We start from the raw sequence: 18,080 nt of genomic DNA, 5'->3' as shown, positions 1-18,080 counted from the left end.
GATCATAATGGCTGAAGCTACACATCCTATTTCAAATTCTTCTGAATGTGAAGTTTTGCCTTTCTTTTTAGATGATTAGGCTAGAAAAACACTAGCTTATGTGTGCAGCTCATATGGAAATTAATCTTTACACTGCCCCATATCATGTATTTCTGTGGGAAAACAATTCCTGGCAGAATAACCACTCAAACAACTTGCTGTCTTGCAAGTGTATTGCTTGAATTAAGGATTATAATATTAATTGTAAATACCAACATTATTTTAATGTTTAGTTTGGTATTTTTATCAGAATTGTTTTAAGAAAAAACTTTTAGCTGACCTTTATGCAACCGCTTTTTTTATCTGATCAGCTTAAAAGCAGTCCAGCTATTTTGTGGAGCTATTTATATGAAGTCTGCTATGAAACACATAATCAAATCCCTTTATTGATGATTATTGTGGCCAAAAGTATAGTTAAACTGTACTGTTAAAATAGACAGATTTTTCAACAATAAGAAAATGTGACTGAAAAGTAAAAATAACAAGGGTGTATGTGTTTATGTATGTATAACTTAGAGCTGGGGAAATATTACAGATAATTATTTGTGAACATACGTTCAAACTTTTAAATGATTTCGCTTGTCTGTGTCCCTTTTTTGTTCAGCTTTCCTTGGATATTTTAACAACTATGTTTACTGGCAGGAATATATGCCTAAACAGCAAATTTTAGGAGAATATTGCAGAACATTCACAAAAGGCACATCTTGAATTCATATACATGAGTACTTATGCCAATAACCTAATTCTAAAAGTCACACTCATCCAGTCAAGATGTGACCTATGTGTCCAATCAAAACAGCTCAATTTTGACTTACAAATATAAAAGCCAAAAGCAGTACTCCCAGTGAACCAGCTGTAAGCAGTTGGTAGGCAGGGATATGTTTGCATAGAATACGAATGGAATTTCAAACACCATATTAATTTGTAGAAATCACAACCTGTTTGTAGACAATTTGCTCACAAACAAGAGGGCTAAATTTGATGAATAACTTGTTTACTGTGAATAGTTCATGCAGCTTTTGTGTGTGTAGGTGTGTGTAAATGCACTGAGAAAGGAGTGGCTAACTCAAGTTCTGATTGTAGCTGGAAAAACTGCAGAGACCCGAACTTATTAGTAAAATGAAACAGAACATACTTTTGCTAATTAAGAAACTTAGCGCCTGATTTTCAGTGGTGCCAGTCACTCACACTCAGAACTTCATGAGTCAGAGTGATTCCAAACCATGTGAGTATTCAGTTTTGCCTCTCAACTTTATGTGCCATACTTGCTAGAAGGCAGTGGGTTCCAGTGGCTAGGACTGGAAGTTATGAGATCTGTGTTCTGCTCCCTCTCTGCCACTGATTCACTGTGTGAACTTAGAAAAGTCACATCACCTTTCATCACCTCAGTCTCTTTTGCTGTAAAATAGGCATAATGATACTTACTCTGCTCTCAAAAGTGCTTTGAGAGCTGCAGATAAAATGCATAATCTAAGTACTAAGTATGATTATATCTATTCATTGCTAGACCACTCATGCACAAAAATCTGCATACATACTTCATTTAAGCATGTGTTACTTACAAAATGTAGAGTAAATCGACTTGAAGCAATGCAGTTACTCTGTATTTAAACTGGTGTAAATCAGAGCAAAATTAGACCATTTGTATTATGCTATGTTTGCACATTTTGATGTGCTAAATCAGGGGTCGGCAACCTTTCAGAAGCGGTGTGCCGAGTCTTCATTTATTCACTCTAATTTAAGGTTTCGTGTGGCAGTAATACATTTTAACGTTTTTAGAAGGTCTCTTTCTATAAGTCTGTAATATGTAACTAAACTATTGTTGTATGTAAAGTAAATAAGGTTTTTAAAATGTTTAAGAAGCTTCATTTAAAATTAAATTAAAATGCAGAGCCCCCCGGACCGGTGGCCAGGACCCAGGCAGCGTGAGTGCCACTGAAAATCAGCTCGCGTGCCGTCTTCGGCACGCGTGCCATAGGTTGCCTACCCCTGTGCTAAATTATTCTTGTTTATTTTGTGTGCACTAATTCTCACTATCTGTCCATTTCAGATTAAATTATACATTTCTAGTAGACAAAAGTCAGTTTTGATTAATCCTTGGATTAAAGCCAGCATCAGTGTCTTTAAGTTCACCACATACTACCTGGGTGGAATTCCATCTTCTCTGCGGGAACGGTGAGTTACGATTTTAAAAAGTCAGCAGGCCCAACCTTTCTGTAGGGTACACACACAAACCTCCCACTGACATCAGTAGAAGATTTTGGTGTGTATCCTATGGGAGGACTGGGCTCAGATTCTGTATGTTGTATGTGATGTGTAAATATATGTCAAAATCTGTGAGTTGTGGAAAATCATCTGGCTCTTTGTTAGTTGGGATATGCTCTGTAGACAGGACATGACAGTGAAAATTTGTGTGCAATAAGGATTCATCTTGGAATCTGCTATTTTATTTTTCTATTTCATATCATTCTATTGACTGACTGTTGTACTATTCTGTGACTGAGGTAACAAATTACTTTTTTCTCTCTGAAACCAGCTTTAATATCTCCACATCTCCATTCCGTGGCTGCATTAAGAATGTGAAAAACCCCATCACTGCGTCTGTTACTTTTACTGAGACCATTGGTGTCAGTAGGAAGTGTTCCGATGACTGGAAGGTAATTTGCAAAGTTGCTTTTAGTGTGTTTGTTTTTCACAGATCGATAGAAGGAATGGTTAAATCATCTAGTCTGACTTCCTTTATATCACAGGCCATTAACTTTCACCCAGCCTTGTGTTTGGCTAGAGTATAACTTCCAGAAAGACATCCAGTCTTGATTTGAAGACATCAAGAAATGGAGAATCCACCACTTCCCTTGGTAGTTTGTTCCAATGACTGATCACCTTCACTGTTAAAAATTTGTGCTGTATTTCTAATTTGAATTTGTCTGACTTCAACTTTCAGCCATTGGTTCTTGTTATCCTTTCTCTGCTAGATTAAGGAGCCCTTTTTAGTAACCAGTATTTTTTCCCTGTGAAGGTACTTATACACTGTAATCAAGTCTCCTTTCAATCTTCTTTTTGATAAATTAAACAGATTGAGCTCTTTTATTCTCTTGCTGTAAGGCATTTTCTCAAGCTCTTGAATCATCTTTACAGTTCTTTCCTGCACCCTTTCCAACTTTTCAGCATCTTTTTTAAAATGTGGACACCTTCTTACCCCTCCTCATTACCCCCCTGTTTATACAACCCAGGATCACGTTAGCCCTTTTCGCCACAGCATCATATTGGGAGGGCATGCTCAATTGTTTGTCTACTGTGACCCCTAAAATCCTTTTCATAGTCACTGCTTTCCAGGATGCAGCCCTCCATTTTTAGTCATGGCTTGTGTTCCTTGTTCCTGAATGTCTAACTTACCAAGCTACCCTGGTCACTATGTATGACTGTTCTGTCCTCATGATTATTTACCACTCTGCAAATCTTTGTGTCATCTGCAAATATTATCAGCAATGATTTTTATATTTGCTTCCAGATCATTGATGAAAATGTTGAACAGTGTTGGGCCTACTAGTATTGAACCTTACGGAACCCCACTAGAAACAACCCCACTCAATGATGATTCCCCTTTGACAACTACTTTTTGAGATGTCAGCCAATTCCTAATCCATTTAACCTGTGATATTGCATAGTTCTAAATTTTCAATCAGAATGTCAGACGTACTGTCAAATGACTTACAAAAGACTAAATATATTACATCTATGCAGTTATCTTTATCAATCAAACTTGTAATCTCATCAAAGCATGGAATCTGGTTTGTTTGATCAGACTTTCGTTTCCATAAAATCATATTGACTGTCCTTAATTGTATTCCTGTACTTCAGTTATTTATCAGTTGAATCCTGTATCAGCTTTTCCATTGTTCTGCCTAGGTCTGATGTCAGGCTAACCAGTCTATAGTTACTCAGGTCATACCGCTTGCCGTTTTTGAATACTGGCACAGCGTTAGCACTCTTCTAGTCTTCTAGCATTTCTCCAGATTTTTAAGTTATGAACTTTTAGCAATTGACATTCTTAAATAATCTTGAAAAATGTGACTAGTGGACCAGTAGCTGTCTCTACTTTGAGGAACGTATTGGGTGATATTAAGTGTGTATGGGGTATGCATAGGTAGTCATCTCTTACTTCCTTTTCCTACCCCTGATGGATCCTCTGAGTTTTTGTCTGCATCCCATGGCTGTCACAACTTCAAACGTGCAAATCCATTCCCAGAGCCCTTTGCCACCACCACTATTCTCCCTGCTGCAGCCAACTGGGTGGGACTCCCTTTCAATTCTGTGAATGTCACTTGGTTTGTTCATGGTAGCCACTTCCTGTTGAAAGACTCTTGTCACTTCTCCTCCTCCCTTTCCACTGAGGTTGACTCTGCTGCCACTACAGCACTCTTGGCCTCACTGCCTAATGGATGAATGAAAGGGATTCAAATCTGAATGTACTCATTCCAGTCCAAAGTTCATTCAGGTGGACACCGACCCTGCCTGCCTACTTTTTGTCTTTGAATATAAAATCATCTGGCCTTTTCTGATAACATAGACAGTAAACAGAGCAGAGCTGTGTATTATACTAAACGGGCCTCAGTTTACTTACACTGGTTCAGATCAAAATTGACTCCATGGATGCCAACAAAGTGTATATACTTGTTCTGTACTTGGAAACTCAGGTACCATACTCTCAATTTGTCTATTATATGTTTTCAGTTAGAGTCCGTTCATGTATATATTAGCTTGAATAAAAGAATGAGAGACCAATTTCATAACTTACCTTAGGCAGTCCAGTAAAAAAAGTGATACATGAAAACCTAATTCATCATCTCTTTGCCTTTTAGCTTGTGAGATCTGCAACTTTCTCCAGGAATGGAATACTGGATTTGAATGATGAAGGTTTCCCATTTCCCAGCAATTTCCAAGTCGGATTTGGCTTTCGTGCGTTGGCACCCAGTGGAACATTATTAAATTACAATATAAGGGTATGAAACATTCATTTCTGTTTCTGGATAAGAAAACTCATGTCTGTTTGGGACAGGAACATTTTTCAAAATCTCAGTTTCTTGCAGAATGGGAAAACTTTTTCCTGCCCAATTCTACTTCCAATAAGATCTGGTCAAAAAAAAAATTTAGTTTTGAAATTTTTCATTGAAAAGAATAGACCTTTTGTGGTGGAAACTGTCCCTTAAAACAGTGGTTCTCAACCTTTCAAGGAGGCTGATTTGTCTTGTGTACCCCAAGTTTCACCTCGCTTAAAAACTACCAGCTCACAAACTCAGAAATAAAAATACTAAAGTATCACAGCACACTATTATTGAAAAATTGCTTTCTTTCTTATTTTTACCATATAATTGTAAATTGAGAAACACTGATATAGTACATAGAGCAGTATAAACAAGTAAATGTCTGTATGAAATTTTAGTTTGTACTGACTTCACTAATGCCTTTCATGTAGCCTGTTGTAATACTAGGCAAATATCTAGGTGAATTGATGTACCCCCTGGAAGAGCTCTATGTATCCCCAGGGGTACATGTACCCCCTGGTTGAGAACCACTGCCTTAAAACGTTCCCATTTTTCAACCATGACTGCACAGCACTCCAACAGTGTGGGTAAACTTAGGTACAGAGAGATTAAATGACTTGCTTGCTAATATGAAGTGGCAGAGAGAAGTGACTCCATTGGAGGGGCAGACTGTGGAAGAAGTTCCTCTGTGCTTGTGCTTCTGGAGGAAACAATGGCATTAAGTAGGTGGGGAGTTTAATCTCTACCTCTGGTAAAAGTCAATTAAAATACGTTTAAATAACGTTTTTATCTTTTTTTATTTTTTTGCATCCCAAAGTCTGGGGTAGGCAGGGAGAATCATAGACTTTAAGGTCAGAAGGGACCATTATGATCATCTAGTCTGACCTCCTGCACAATGCAGGCCATAGAATCTCACCCCCCCACTCCTGTATCAAATCCCTAACCTATGTCTGAGCTATTGAAGTCCTCAAATTGTGGTTTAAAGACTTCAAGGTGCAGAGAATCCTCCAGCAAGTGACCCTTGCCCCACACTGCAAAGGAAGGCGAAAAACCCCCAGGGCCTCTGCCAATCTGCCCTGGAGGAAAATTCCTTCCGGACCCCAAATATGGCGATCAGCTAAACCCTGAGCATCTGGGCAAGACTCACCAGCCAGACACCCAGGAAAGAATTCTCTGTAGTAACTCAGATCCCACCCCATCCAACAGGCCATTGGGCATATTTACCGCTAATAGTCAAGATCAATTAATTGCCAAAATTAGGCTATCCCATCATACCATCCCCCACAGCTCCCCTTGGAAGGCTGTTCCAGAACTTCACTCCTCTGACGGTTAGAAACCTTCGTCTCTTCCCTTCTCCAGGAGCTGTGTTAGCTGCAGGGGTTCTGGAGTCGTATGATTTGGGATATTACCCTGGGAGAAGTACAGTTTTTGGGGTGGCCCAGAACAGTTTTGTGGGAAGGAAGTTTTCCTCCCACGGAGCCATGTTGGATTCCAAGAACTCTTGAGAGCAATGCACGCTGCCACCCTGACTTACCATTGGGAATTGGGTTCATGGTGATATCAGGAAAACCTGAAGCTGCCTATATTTAATTATAAGTTTATAGGATTTTTTTTTTTTTTTTAGCCTTATGTGCTTACCATCTTTCTGAGAGATGGCTTTGTAATCGTAAAGATGACAGATGAGGAAAAACAATCCAGCAAGAAATATGAAGATGGTTCAATGCATTATGTGTCAGTAATCAAAGATGGCAACATGTAAGTCCAGTTCTGTGTTTGGTTTTTGAATGGACTGCAAGCCTTGGTTAGAAAGAGAAGATTGTAGAATGTTTGCTTGACCTGATGTTTGGTTATAAAAAGGTACAGAGTTAAAACTAAATTCTGAATCGTGCTAGCAGTGGATATGGACATTCTGAAGCACTAGAAGATTCTTGGTCTGCGTATTTGCATGTCAGTACCTACTGAGTTCCAGTTCAGCTCCTGAACTTCACAGCAACACTGGTAGTCTGAGCTTTCAAACCAAAAGGCTTGAATCTGCTTTTCTGTGCACTAAGTGTCTTTCTCTGTGGTTGGGCAAGACATAGCTTTGGACAGCTTCTCACACTCATAGTCTTCGCATCTTTGAGTGTAAATTGCAAACCTGTCTAATGCAGCTGTTTTACAGGCCTGAGGAGGAAGGGTAATAGCTCTCCTAATTTTCTCAATATCGATCTGATATATAGATTGAGACAATTTACTAAAATTTATCTAATTTACTGAAAATTAGATGACTTCTAAAACACACTGGTCTCCATAGGGTTATATAAAAACTTGTGCTGGCTAAAAAAGAAGGGTTTGAAAGATAGCCTGTGATTGTATTAAAGCCCTGGGCTAGTGATAACGTTCAGAGTTTTTCTGTAGTAGTAGTGTCCAACTTGTCAAATTCTGTTTCCTTTTGGCATAAGGGGTAGCATCCTGGCCCCATTTAAGTCAATGGAAATTGTGCTGTTGACTTCACTGAGGCCAAGATCTCACCCAAAGAATGTAAGGCTACGTGCTGCTCTCATTATAACTGTACTGCACCATTTTAAATATGGTTAAGTCAATGAACTAGTATTGGCATAAAACCCATGGAAGTGATAGGAGACCTGGCCTGTAAACGCCATCAGAATTAAAATGTAACTGGAAGGCATGTGTGTGTCAGATCTTTCTTTTAAAAAAAATTCATTTAGCTGGTAGTGTGTTTTTCCTAAATTTTTCACTCTTATTTGTATTCATCTTGTTTCAGGGTCAGGCTGCTGGTTGATGACCTGCCTGTGTCAATGGCTGTTGAACCTCAAGGAATGTCTAAACAATTAAGTTCTGTAAGATTGGGTGGGGATAATTTTGAAGGCTGCATCTCCAATGTCTTTATACAAAGGTACTTAACTTGGGAATATTTGCAGGTGCAGACATTGGGGTAAAGAGAGAAATGACCTGTTTTCCTTTATGAGTAATTGGAATTTCTTCTCACTAATCTGCATTTCTTCTAGATACATGAAACCTTGCTGAATGCATAACCTTGTTGCACAACAAATAAATTCTTGTATTTGACCAATTCATCATTTTTGTAAGATTTAATGGAGTTTGATCTTTTGATATTTTGGAAGATCACTCTGAATTGTATTCCTTCACTAGAAATTTGGTTTAAAAGCATGATTATATTGGAATGGGTATATTGCAAGGCAAAATTTTCGAACATCTGTGCCTAAATTATACTCATCAAAAATACATGTGCAGCCAGATAACTGCATGAGCAAGAAACATTTGCATATGCAAAATGAATAATTACATCAACATATGGGGGAACTTGTAAAAAGACCCGATTGCTGGTTTATGTTACCCATTTGTTACTCAGTTTTTTTCCCTCCACATCCACCTGGTGGTAGATACATCTTTGCAAGCCCAATTTAGAAAAGAAATTTCACCTTAAGTGTTTTCATTCATTAGGTTAATTCCTATCACAGGTATTCTCTCAGCTGGGGCCTGCTTGTTTCCGCTGACTATTGAGTGTTTGGATGTGCATGAGTGTGTGTGGTTTCACAAAAATTATGATGTATTTTTGGTTTGTATATATCTTCATTAAATCTTTGCCTTAGGATTGTGAAGTTGTGCAACATGTATACTAACCTCCCTGTCCATCTGTGATCTACCAAAATTGGAGAGATTCCTTTAACCTTACAACCTACATACAGTATGTGTACATTTATTCTCATTGATTTAGCCTTTGCACAAAGAAGATTGGTATAAGAGTGTTTCTGGCAACAGGGCAGAGTTGCACAGTAACAAACTGATAGCTTTTTAGCCCTCATACTTGGGATCCAGTTGAGTGGGAATGTGGCTGATTTAGCAAGACTGTAGGTTTGACCTGACCAATCCTCTTCTATCGCTAATCAGCAAAACCTTCTTAATCTAGTCCAGAAGGTCTGACACTGCCAGGGTTACTGTATTCCAGCTCCCTTTTCTCAATGGCAACAGCATTTTTTCAAGTAAGTAGTTTTTGGTAGGCTCCTAAATTCAGTTGAGGATGCAACAGCAGTGGCTTACCTCAGTAGTATGGCTGTAGCAGAGGTGGGATGTTTCAGGCAAGAACTACAAACTCCTTTCGTTTTTCACAAACTTCCCACCCAATAGGTCATGCAGCATCTTCAAGGATTTCCCCCGCCACCCCCAAGGAAGCAGCGGATACTTTTATTTAGGCTTGGCCTGCTAAAACTGCCAGAGGAACAGCACTGGATGCTATATGCCACCTACTGTATAAGTGGTTGGGATTTCCTGGTGACATCACATGCTAATACAAAATATATGAGTTCTTATGACAGTAATTCTGGATGTGCCTGTGCCAAGAGTTTAGGATCATTAATATAAATCATACTATTGTGACAGGTGAAAATTGGTAGATGTCCCTTGAACAGACTGTAATTGAGAGTAGATCTACCTTGTAAGGCTATATGTCCAAACAATGCAGCTCTAGAATACATGGTGGTTTTCATTAAAGAATAGGGATGATAAAGGGTGGTCTCCTATAGCACTCATTCCTCATTCTCATTCCTCATGTTTATTCCTCATTCTAGGACAGGTGAGCTCCCTCAAGTTCAAAATCTAGTCAGTTATACTGAGAAGTCTGGTGTATCCGTGGGAGCCTGTAGGATATACAAGTCACCCCAGCCAATGCAGCTGAAAGAATTAGCAGATCCTAACAGCTCTAAGATTTTCAAGGTATGTTTATGTTTACTATAAACTCCAGTCCACACTGATTCTCAGGCTTAGGCTCCGCCAACTTGAGCTGGCAGGGTTGAGGAATTGATGTTACTCCTTTTCCATCTAGCATCTGGAGCAGGGCCTCCCTTCTCCATATCCCATGCTCAATATATAACTCTCCAGAGTGATAACAGTTAATGAGACACTCAAAGAAGCGTGTTGACTGATTCTGATGGGAATTATGAAATACGTATATTGAATTATTATCTCAGTTATCCATATTAAAGATTAAAATTCTGCCTTGCAGTTACAGAAGGAAAAGCACCTTGCTTACCTGACAGGTGCCGAAGTGCAGCTAGACCAGAAAAGCTGTGCTTTACCTACTCAGCTAAATTTCATCAATGGAGCTTATCAGTTTGGCAATGCTCCCAACAGTCATTTGCTGTATACACTTTCTCAGGCATCACTGACAGACAGGTAATGCAACAGTTCTCCACTCAACTTCTAATGCTGTATTCTTCAGTGAACCTTGAGCCTAGCCTTTAGGTGCTAAGGGTTATGATTTCCCAATGTGCATCTCTTTGGGAGTAATGGGGTGCACCTGATTGTTCTGTTAAGGGCTTGACAGAGAACTTTTTCTCCCAATCATTGTTTCTACAAAACAAAACTGAACAGGTTGCCTGGAATGAGATGCTTGAATTTAGTGCACATAGAGGCCCAATCCAAGAATCTAAATCTGCCGACTTCAGCCCACATTCAGAAATGTGAATGGTGTACTACATAATTATGATTCCAAAAGCCACTACTGTGTTAACAAATTATTCGACTTGTGTTTATAGGTCAAACACTCTCCCCCTACATTCCATCATAACAGTTAAGAACAGACTAGGTGCTTCTGTTACTGGTTTCTGGGATGGAACTCTCTGAGACTGATGACTGGGTTTTTCAGAAGAGTATCCTTGTCTGTCGAAGTTCCTTCTTCTCTTGGTTTGCCAAAACTAAAATTCAGGACACACTATATGGCCCTTCTGTTCAGAGAGGATTTTTAATTAAATTCAGTGGCTACCAAACAGTGAAGATACCCACTGGCCTTGTCTACTCTATATTCTCTACAGTACTGAGTACATCATCAGCATTCAAATACTTAATAGTAATCTCACTTTGCTGTACTGGTATTATAGGAATATGTATGTTTGTTCCAATTGAATTCACATGTAACTTCCTGCACAGCACAATGACAATAAATATAATGTTTCTGATCACATTTATATCCAGTCTTGTACTGATAATTCCAACAACTTCAGTGGAGTGACTCCTGATTTACACTGGTATAAGTGAGAGCAGAATCAGGCCCCCTGCATCTTTCAAAAGGGTATGGAAAGGGTATGACAGTAAGCAAAACAAGGCCATATTTTAATGTCTTCTCTGATCCTCTTTCCACTAAAGGGCACATTTTTCAATAGACGTACGGACTGCATCATCGGGAGGACTGATATTTTTTGTGGGAAATAAGCCTGAGAGCTCTTATATGGCTCTTTACATTTCCAAGGGACGTTTTGTCTTTTCATTTGGTGTTGGAGGAAAGAAAATTAAAATCAAAAGCAAAGCAAAATACGATGATGGGCAGTGGCATACTGTAAGTATAACGACAGTTAGGACAGAATTAACTGTGTGAACCATTGCAAAACATGAACCATCGCTTAATATGCACAGTCATAAGTGCTCAGCATTTTAAAATGCTGGGAGTATATTCACCTCAACCTTGTGGAGCTAGTTCATATGACTGAAGGTTCGTGTGGATGACAGGTCTTCGTTGTCAAGAAGCTCATGGCAGTGGCCTAGTTCTAATGCAGATAGTATTGTAACAATACTTGTATTACTTTAGGAAAGTTCCCCAAAAAAGGGAACATTAAGGTAGATAGTATGTGTCTGTGGGGTAGGGACATTATGGTATAAGGCATTATTCTGATGCCTTTTGGTGTATATCTAGAAAGTCAATGGAATTACTCTGGTTATATACCAGAGTAAGGAAAAACAAGGAACCTAGATAACTGATGTGCAAAATACTCCTAGTTTTTGAACGATAAGGTATTTGAAAAAGCATTTTACCCACCTACTTTCTTTATATTTTTACTAGTTTCAAGTGAGCCTCAAAAATGTGTGCTGATTTTAGGACTATACTGTCTATAACTTGATGGATAGGGTTTTCAGAAGCACCAAAATGATTTAGGAGCACAAGTTCCATTGACTTTCATTGGGACGTGTGCTTCTACCTCACATAAGTGATTTTGAAATCCCACCCAATGTGTCTAATGGTAATTATGCTTTCCCCCACAAAGGTGGTATTCAATATGCATGGGAAGAATGGCCAACTCGTTATTGATGGTCTGAGGGCCAGGGAAGGAAAACTGGCAAGTAATTCCACCTTCAGCACTAAGCCACCAGTCTATCTGGGTGGGCTTCCATCCCTGAAAGTACAGGTAAATAATGGAGATTTTGAGGATGTTTTTTTCATTGCACTGCAAATGAAGACACTGAAGTATTGTAAAGGGAGGTCATAATGATGAGAGGGATTTAGATTACTAAGGCCATCTATACATGGTGTCCACAAATTCCTAATTATAGACACCCCCCCTTCCCCAACTGTGTGCCCAGCCCTCAAATTATCAGCATTTCGGTCTATAAATTGATTGCAGCCATGTGCTGCTCCTGATTCCCCTTTACCTCCAAAAGTCTAAATCCTCTTTTCTCCAAGAGCACTTCTTCCCCTTAGAGCGTTCATTTCAGCAGATACTTAAGGTGTCTCCAGCTAAACTAGATTTAGTAATATTCAGTACCAGAGGGAGGGATTCACACTTACTAATCACTGTGATTTTAGGAGGGATTATAGATGCAGAATTTGATTCTAATCTTAGGTATGCATTGCCTCTGTTACCTTTAAAAATGACCCGTTAGGTATGTGCATCACTACACAATAGCTGTTTGGGGTGGGTGGTTAGTATTTGAAATCAGAATTAGACTGTTAGATTGTCAACATTTTGATGTATCATCGGAAGACAGCTATTCTACAAATAAGATTTTGCAATAACCCTTTCAAGATTTCAACTTTTCTAGCACGCTTGACTCTTTCGTGGTTTACTGGTATTTCTTTCATGACATAGTACACATTTTCACTGTATCAGGGACAGTCTTTAGGTGCATTTCATACTTGGGTTTTCCACCATCAAATAGTGCTAAAGAACTGCTTGGCTGATCTGTTATTAAAATAATAGCCAGCATGCTTTAATTTGTTATATTATTATTATTATTATTATTATTACTCGTGTTTTTAAATATGCTTTCAGAATATACCAAGAAAGAGTTTTGTAGGTTGCCTGAGAAATTTTAAAATGAATGGAAAGCTCATGAATACTCCTCATCGGAACACTGGTGTCCCTCCATGTTTGGATGGCTCTTTGGAGACTGGGATATATTTCTTTAATGAAGGGGGATATATCATCATTGGTAAGTAGTGTAGCAATCGCTACGTGGAGCTGTCTTTATTATATAATCCACATAGATAGATAGAGACATAGATATATAAATATCAGTTTATTATATCATATAGATATAGCTCCATGTTGTACGTGTATATATAGGTGATACTCTTCCCCTTTTTAATGTGCTGTTCTAATTATTCTCCCTCCTCCCCTTCTCACACCTGTAGATAACTCTTTTGTGATGGGTTTGGAATTTAAGATCATATTTAACATTCGTGTGAGAAGTCTAACAGGTGTCCTACTCCATACTGGAAACAAACAAGGCAACTATTTAACTGTTTACATGGAGGCAGGAAAGGTGAGTGTAGGGTTTATTTCTGTTTGAATTGTATTACCATAACTAAGAAGAGAGACACCTTACTTTGAAAACCAAACTAACTTTGTACAAAAGAAAACCAAATTAAAAATACATTTGAAAACTTCATGATGGTGTCTTATAACCATCTCTGGAGAGCGTGAACCTTAAATTTGCTACCATACCAGTATGAGCGGCTTCCATCAGGCAGCTCCATGATAGTCAGTGAAGGGAAGTGTCAGAGAATCCTCCTCTCCTCAGGACAAGGAACACCTGTGGTACTCTGCTCCTACAAAAATCTAGAAGGGTTTAGGCCAGTGGATCATGGAACCATGTGCTCTCACTTCTCCTTTAACCGTCAGGCTGCTAGGAAGAGCGCAACCATGGAGCACTGACTGCTCTGTGCAGCTCCCTGTGTAGTTTCTCCGTAGCTTTCTGCACACACTCACTGCAGAATCTCAGCAGTTCTATTTTAGTATCTTTTTCAATAGCTGAAGGGTGTGTCGGGGAGTTGAAGAAAACCCGGGGAAGGAGGCAAGGGCGTGGATTTATGTATGTATAGAGTATACACTATCCTCTCTTAGGACTCTGTAAATGGAATCTACCTTCCTTTAAGGAAGACTGTTTGGGAATACAAATATTGACTGTGTCTTTTAAAGTGTTGGTGAAATGCACCAGTCAGTGAGTTCAGTAAATTGTTTAGAGTCGGATATTCTTTTGTCACTCCCTTCTTTTCCCTAGTAACTTGAAAGATGTTTTACAGGTCACTGCCTCTGGAAATAATGGTGCTGCAGAGTTCCAGACATCTGTCACTCCTCAGCGGTCTCTATGTGATGGACAGTGGCACTCCATAGCAGGTACTGTATCCTCTTGCCTGCTCTTCTGAAACTGGAACGGGTGGGAAGAACAAAAAAGACTGCCGCCGCCCTAAATTTAATGCCTAACCCCTTATACACTAAATAATTCCATTGCTGTTTTTTCTGAGAACACTCTTTAGAGTAATAACAGGTTGTAATTATTTAAGACTGCATGTAGGGAAGAGAACCTTTGGGCTTTTATGTTGAACACTTTCTCATCCCCATAGTATTTTGGTATATGTCAGTTTGACTTGGAAATATAGTGAAATAAAACTTCCCCTATAAATCACACTCCTGCAAGACAAACACTTCTTAAAATAGTAGGTCATGGCTAGTGGATGCATGACTGGAGCAAAGTTACTGATTTACCAAATTCCTTACAGTAACTCAGAAACGGAACATTGTGCACCTAGATGTGGATGCAAAGAGCAACTACACCATTGGATCCTCTGCCTCACTTTCTGCTAACGTGGGTCATCCACTTTATTTTGGAAGAGTTCCAGGTAATATTACTTCAAGTTAATGTTTCGTTACTCTTCCTGGTGTTTTGTTTCTTTTTGTGAAAGAAAAAAAATCAAACACACTATGGGCCATATCATCTCCTATAAGGGAAAAAATACTCAGGTGACAGGAGACTTAACTTGTATTATCTCATCATTTTTTGTCAGGTAGGCAGGGTCTTGCACACTTTCCCTCTCTCTCTCTCTCTGTCACACACACACACATACACTCACTCATTTTTTGTCAGGTAGGCAGGGTCTTGCACGCTTTCTCTCTCTCTCTCTCTCTGTCTCACACACACACTCATTCATTTTTTGTCAGGTAGGCAGGGTCTTGCACGCTTTCTCTCTCTCTCTCTGTCTCTGAGACACACACACACACACACACACACACGCTCTCTCTCTCTCTCTCCAGTACAGGCTGGCATAGCCCTGTAGCATAGATGCAGCCTACGCCATTAGAAAGCATTTTTCTGTCTGTGTAGGAACACCACCTCCCTGAACAACATGAATTACCTCAACAGAAGCACTCTTCAGTCAACATAGCTATGTCTACACTGGGGCTTAGGTTGGCATAGCTACATTGGTCAGGGGAGTGGTTTTTTCATACCTCAACTTACATAGCTATACCAATATAACTTTCATATGTCAACCAAACCCCCTCCACCCCCACACCCACCAGAATTGGTAGGAGGTCTACCACTTGAAATACACAGATATATTATCTTTGGAGGTCAGTGCCATCCATTGGGGACCCTGTGTGTTTGCACTGCTTCCCAGCCTCCCCATCACTCCCAAGTCTGCCTGGCTCCATCAGGGTCTGTGCTGTCAATACCTCTCTACTAGCCCTAGTTCCACCATCAGGGTCAGCTTTTTTGAGCTGCAGGAATCACCATTCTGTTATGTGAAATTTGGGTCAGGAGAGAGGAAAAAAATGCTAGTGTAAAAATGAATTGGGGCAGCGAGGAAGGCAGAGGTAGCTACAGACCTGACATTTCCTCTTTTCTGCATTCCCCCCTCCCCGCCCCCCAAGCTAGGTCCATGAGCCAAGGGAACGCTGACTAGCCACCAGGGTCAAAAGGGGGTAACACTATAAACATTACAGTATTTATATTGGGTCTGATGGCCCCTCTCTGTTTTCACCCAGTCTACATTAGGTTTTCCTCAGGATGTTCTGGTTGGGAGTAAAAGCTGATGTTGTAGTCTGATATTTTCATTTATACAAAGTCCTGTTTCTCCAAATGCAGGAGGAACCAAAAGCAGAAAGGAGTAGCTTCTTAGCTTACAGGCCCAAGCTTCTTTCAGCCAGCACCCCCAACCCAGCACTTCTCTCAGGGTCATTCCACGCTGTCTGTCACTACCTGGTTGTGTGTTCCTCCCCCTAGCCCCCACCAAAACAATGCTCACAAAAAGCCGCTCCACCCATATAGTCCAAAACTCCTGGGAAGGTTCACATACTCCTTTTGTTATAGGTGAGGGCTTGAGATGAATTTATCCTTCCAATTACATTAACTGAAGGGTGTATTCACACCCATCAATCTCACTGAGGTTTTAACTCAACTCATAGCAAGGTTTCACCCAGTTCATAACAACAGCAAACCATGATAAAATGTGCAATAATTTTTTTAATTATTTTATTTACCATAGTAAAGTAGTTTAGTTCAACTTGGAATGTTGGTATCATATTACATTCTGAAAGCAAAGACTATCCAATCCTTTCAATAATCAGAGGTATCAAAGGGAACATCTTAAAGCCACCAGCCTGTTGTATTCAGTGCTTTACCAAACAGCTCATATTATTTAGCTGTCTTTCTTCCTTGTCTTTACAGCAAATTTGGAAACACCCTTGCTTCCTGTTCAAGACTCCTTCCTTGGCTGTCTGCAGAACATTAAAATAAATGACAAACCTGTCTCTGTCAGCAAAATTTCAGAGGTTCATGGTGCAGTCAGCTTGAATGGATGCCCTGCCAATTAACTTTGCCATTACATAATAAGGGAATTATTTGTACCCTCGTTGGGTTGGGTCTCCTGATGTACTGTATGAATTACTGCAATATGGGTTCTCCTCCCCTGATCACTGTGTTACTCTTGTCGATTATGACGTTCAAAACGGCTTACAAGTTGATGCATCTTCTGGAATGGTGGCCTGTGCCAAAGCTAATTAAAAGTGTTGGCTTTGTTAGACTCCTTATTAAATTTGATTGCTTTCCCGGGTAATTCATTGGGTGTGTGAGAGATATACATAAAATATAAAATAGTATTGTTTTTACACATAGTGGGCCAAATGCTGCTTTCATCCTCCTGTAGCATTAAACTAACTCCATTGACTTAGCTGGATTTATTTTGGATTTACCCTGGTGTGAGTGACTGTAGAATCTGGCCTAATATAAAGAACTTTATAAAAATATATTCATTTCTTTGGGTTGATGAGCACTGTTTATACTGAAGTGTACATTAATGTTAATAATAATATAAATGGAGTTTGAAGCACTTTAAAGAGTGGAACTCTGGAAGATTGTTGCTGTGTTAAGAGTTCTGGGGCCAAATAAATGGAATATGCTCTTTTAAAGTCTTCCATATTCTTATTTGGTTGTAAAATTCTTTTAACACGGCTTTTTCCTTAACTTGTTATTCACCGTGGCTAAATTCTGCTTGGTTTATGTGAGTAAGCCCATTGACTTCAAGGAGACAGCTTGCCCGAGTAAGTGGGACTGGGCCCATTGTTTCTGGTCAACAGAATTTAGATATGAAACACTTCTGATTAGGATAACTTTCCCTGTGGCTTTCAGAACCAGGATAGATGCTCTGTTTGTTTTCCTGATGAAATGAAGACAAGACCAATTTATTAACACCGAAGTACTGAGCGCACTGTCACTTATACAGCACAAACTGCAACACTAAAACCAAGAGAATGCTTAGTTTGACATTCAAGTTTGTCTGACCATGATCCCTTACCCCACAGAACCCTGTTTGCATTGTTATTATGAATATGGGGCTGGGCTGAGTAAATGCTGTGGGGCTTCAATCACCAAATTCATTCAAACCCAGCATTTTCACCCTATTTAAGTATTAGTCCACTCCCCAATGCA

The 18,080-nt window shown here is 39.5% G+C and overlaps 1 protein-coding gene across 1 annotated transcript in view; it reads left to right on the top strand.

The window, feature by feature from the left end:
- LAMA3 (laminin subunit alpha 3) overlaps nucleotides 1-16,966 on the top strand; it is a 188,363-nt gene extending 171,397 nt beyond the window's left edge. Inside the window, exons 65-78 of the mRNA XM_065397793.1 lie at nucleotides 2,090-2,214; nucleotides 2,576-2,696; nucleotides 4,902-5,042; nucleotides 6,709-6,839; nucleotides 7,849-7,980; nucleotides 9,674-9,818; nucleotides 10,108-10,277; nucleotides 11,247-11,436; nucleotides 12,140-12,280; nucleotides 13,145-13,304; nucleotides 13,507-13,637; nucleotides 14,398-14,491; nucleotides 14,875-14,994; nucleotides 16,821-16,966. Of these exons, the coding sequence (XP_065253865.1) occupies nucleotides 2,090-2,214; nucleotides 2,576-2,696; nucleotides 4,902-5,042; nucleotides 6,709-6,839; nucleotides 7,849-7,980; nucleotides 9,674-9,818; nucleotides 10,108-10,277; nucleotides 11,247-11,436; nucleotides 12,140-12,280; nucleotides 13,145-13,304; nucleotides 13,507-13,637; nucleotides 14,398-14,491; nucleotides 14,875-14,994; nucleotides 16,821-16,966 (1,947 nt within the window). The remainder of the gene's footprint in view (nucleotides 1-2,089; nucleotides 2,215-2,575; nucleotides 2,697-4,901; nucleotides 5,043-6,708; nucleotides 6,840-7,848; nucleotides 7,981-9,673; nucleotides 9,819-10,107; nucleotides 10,278-11,246; nucleotides 11,437-12,139; nucleotides 12,281-13,144; nucleotides 13,305-13,506; nucleotides 13,638-14,397; nucleotides 14,492-14,874; nucleotides 14,995-16,820) is intronic.
- Nucleotides 16,967-18,080: the final 1,114 nt, after the last annotated feature.

This window comes from Emys orbicularis, chromosome 2, assembly GCF_028017835.1.
Source record: "Emys orbicularis isolate rEmyOrb1 chromosome 2, rEmyOrb1.hap1, whole genome shotgun sequence".
Classification (NCBI taxonomy): domain Eukaryota; kingdom Metazoa; phylum Chordata; order Testudines; family Emydidae; genus Emys; species Emys orbicularis.
This window is presented reverse-complemented; position numbering and strand designations above follow the sequence as displayed.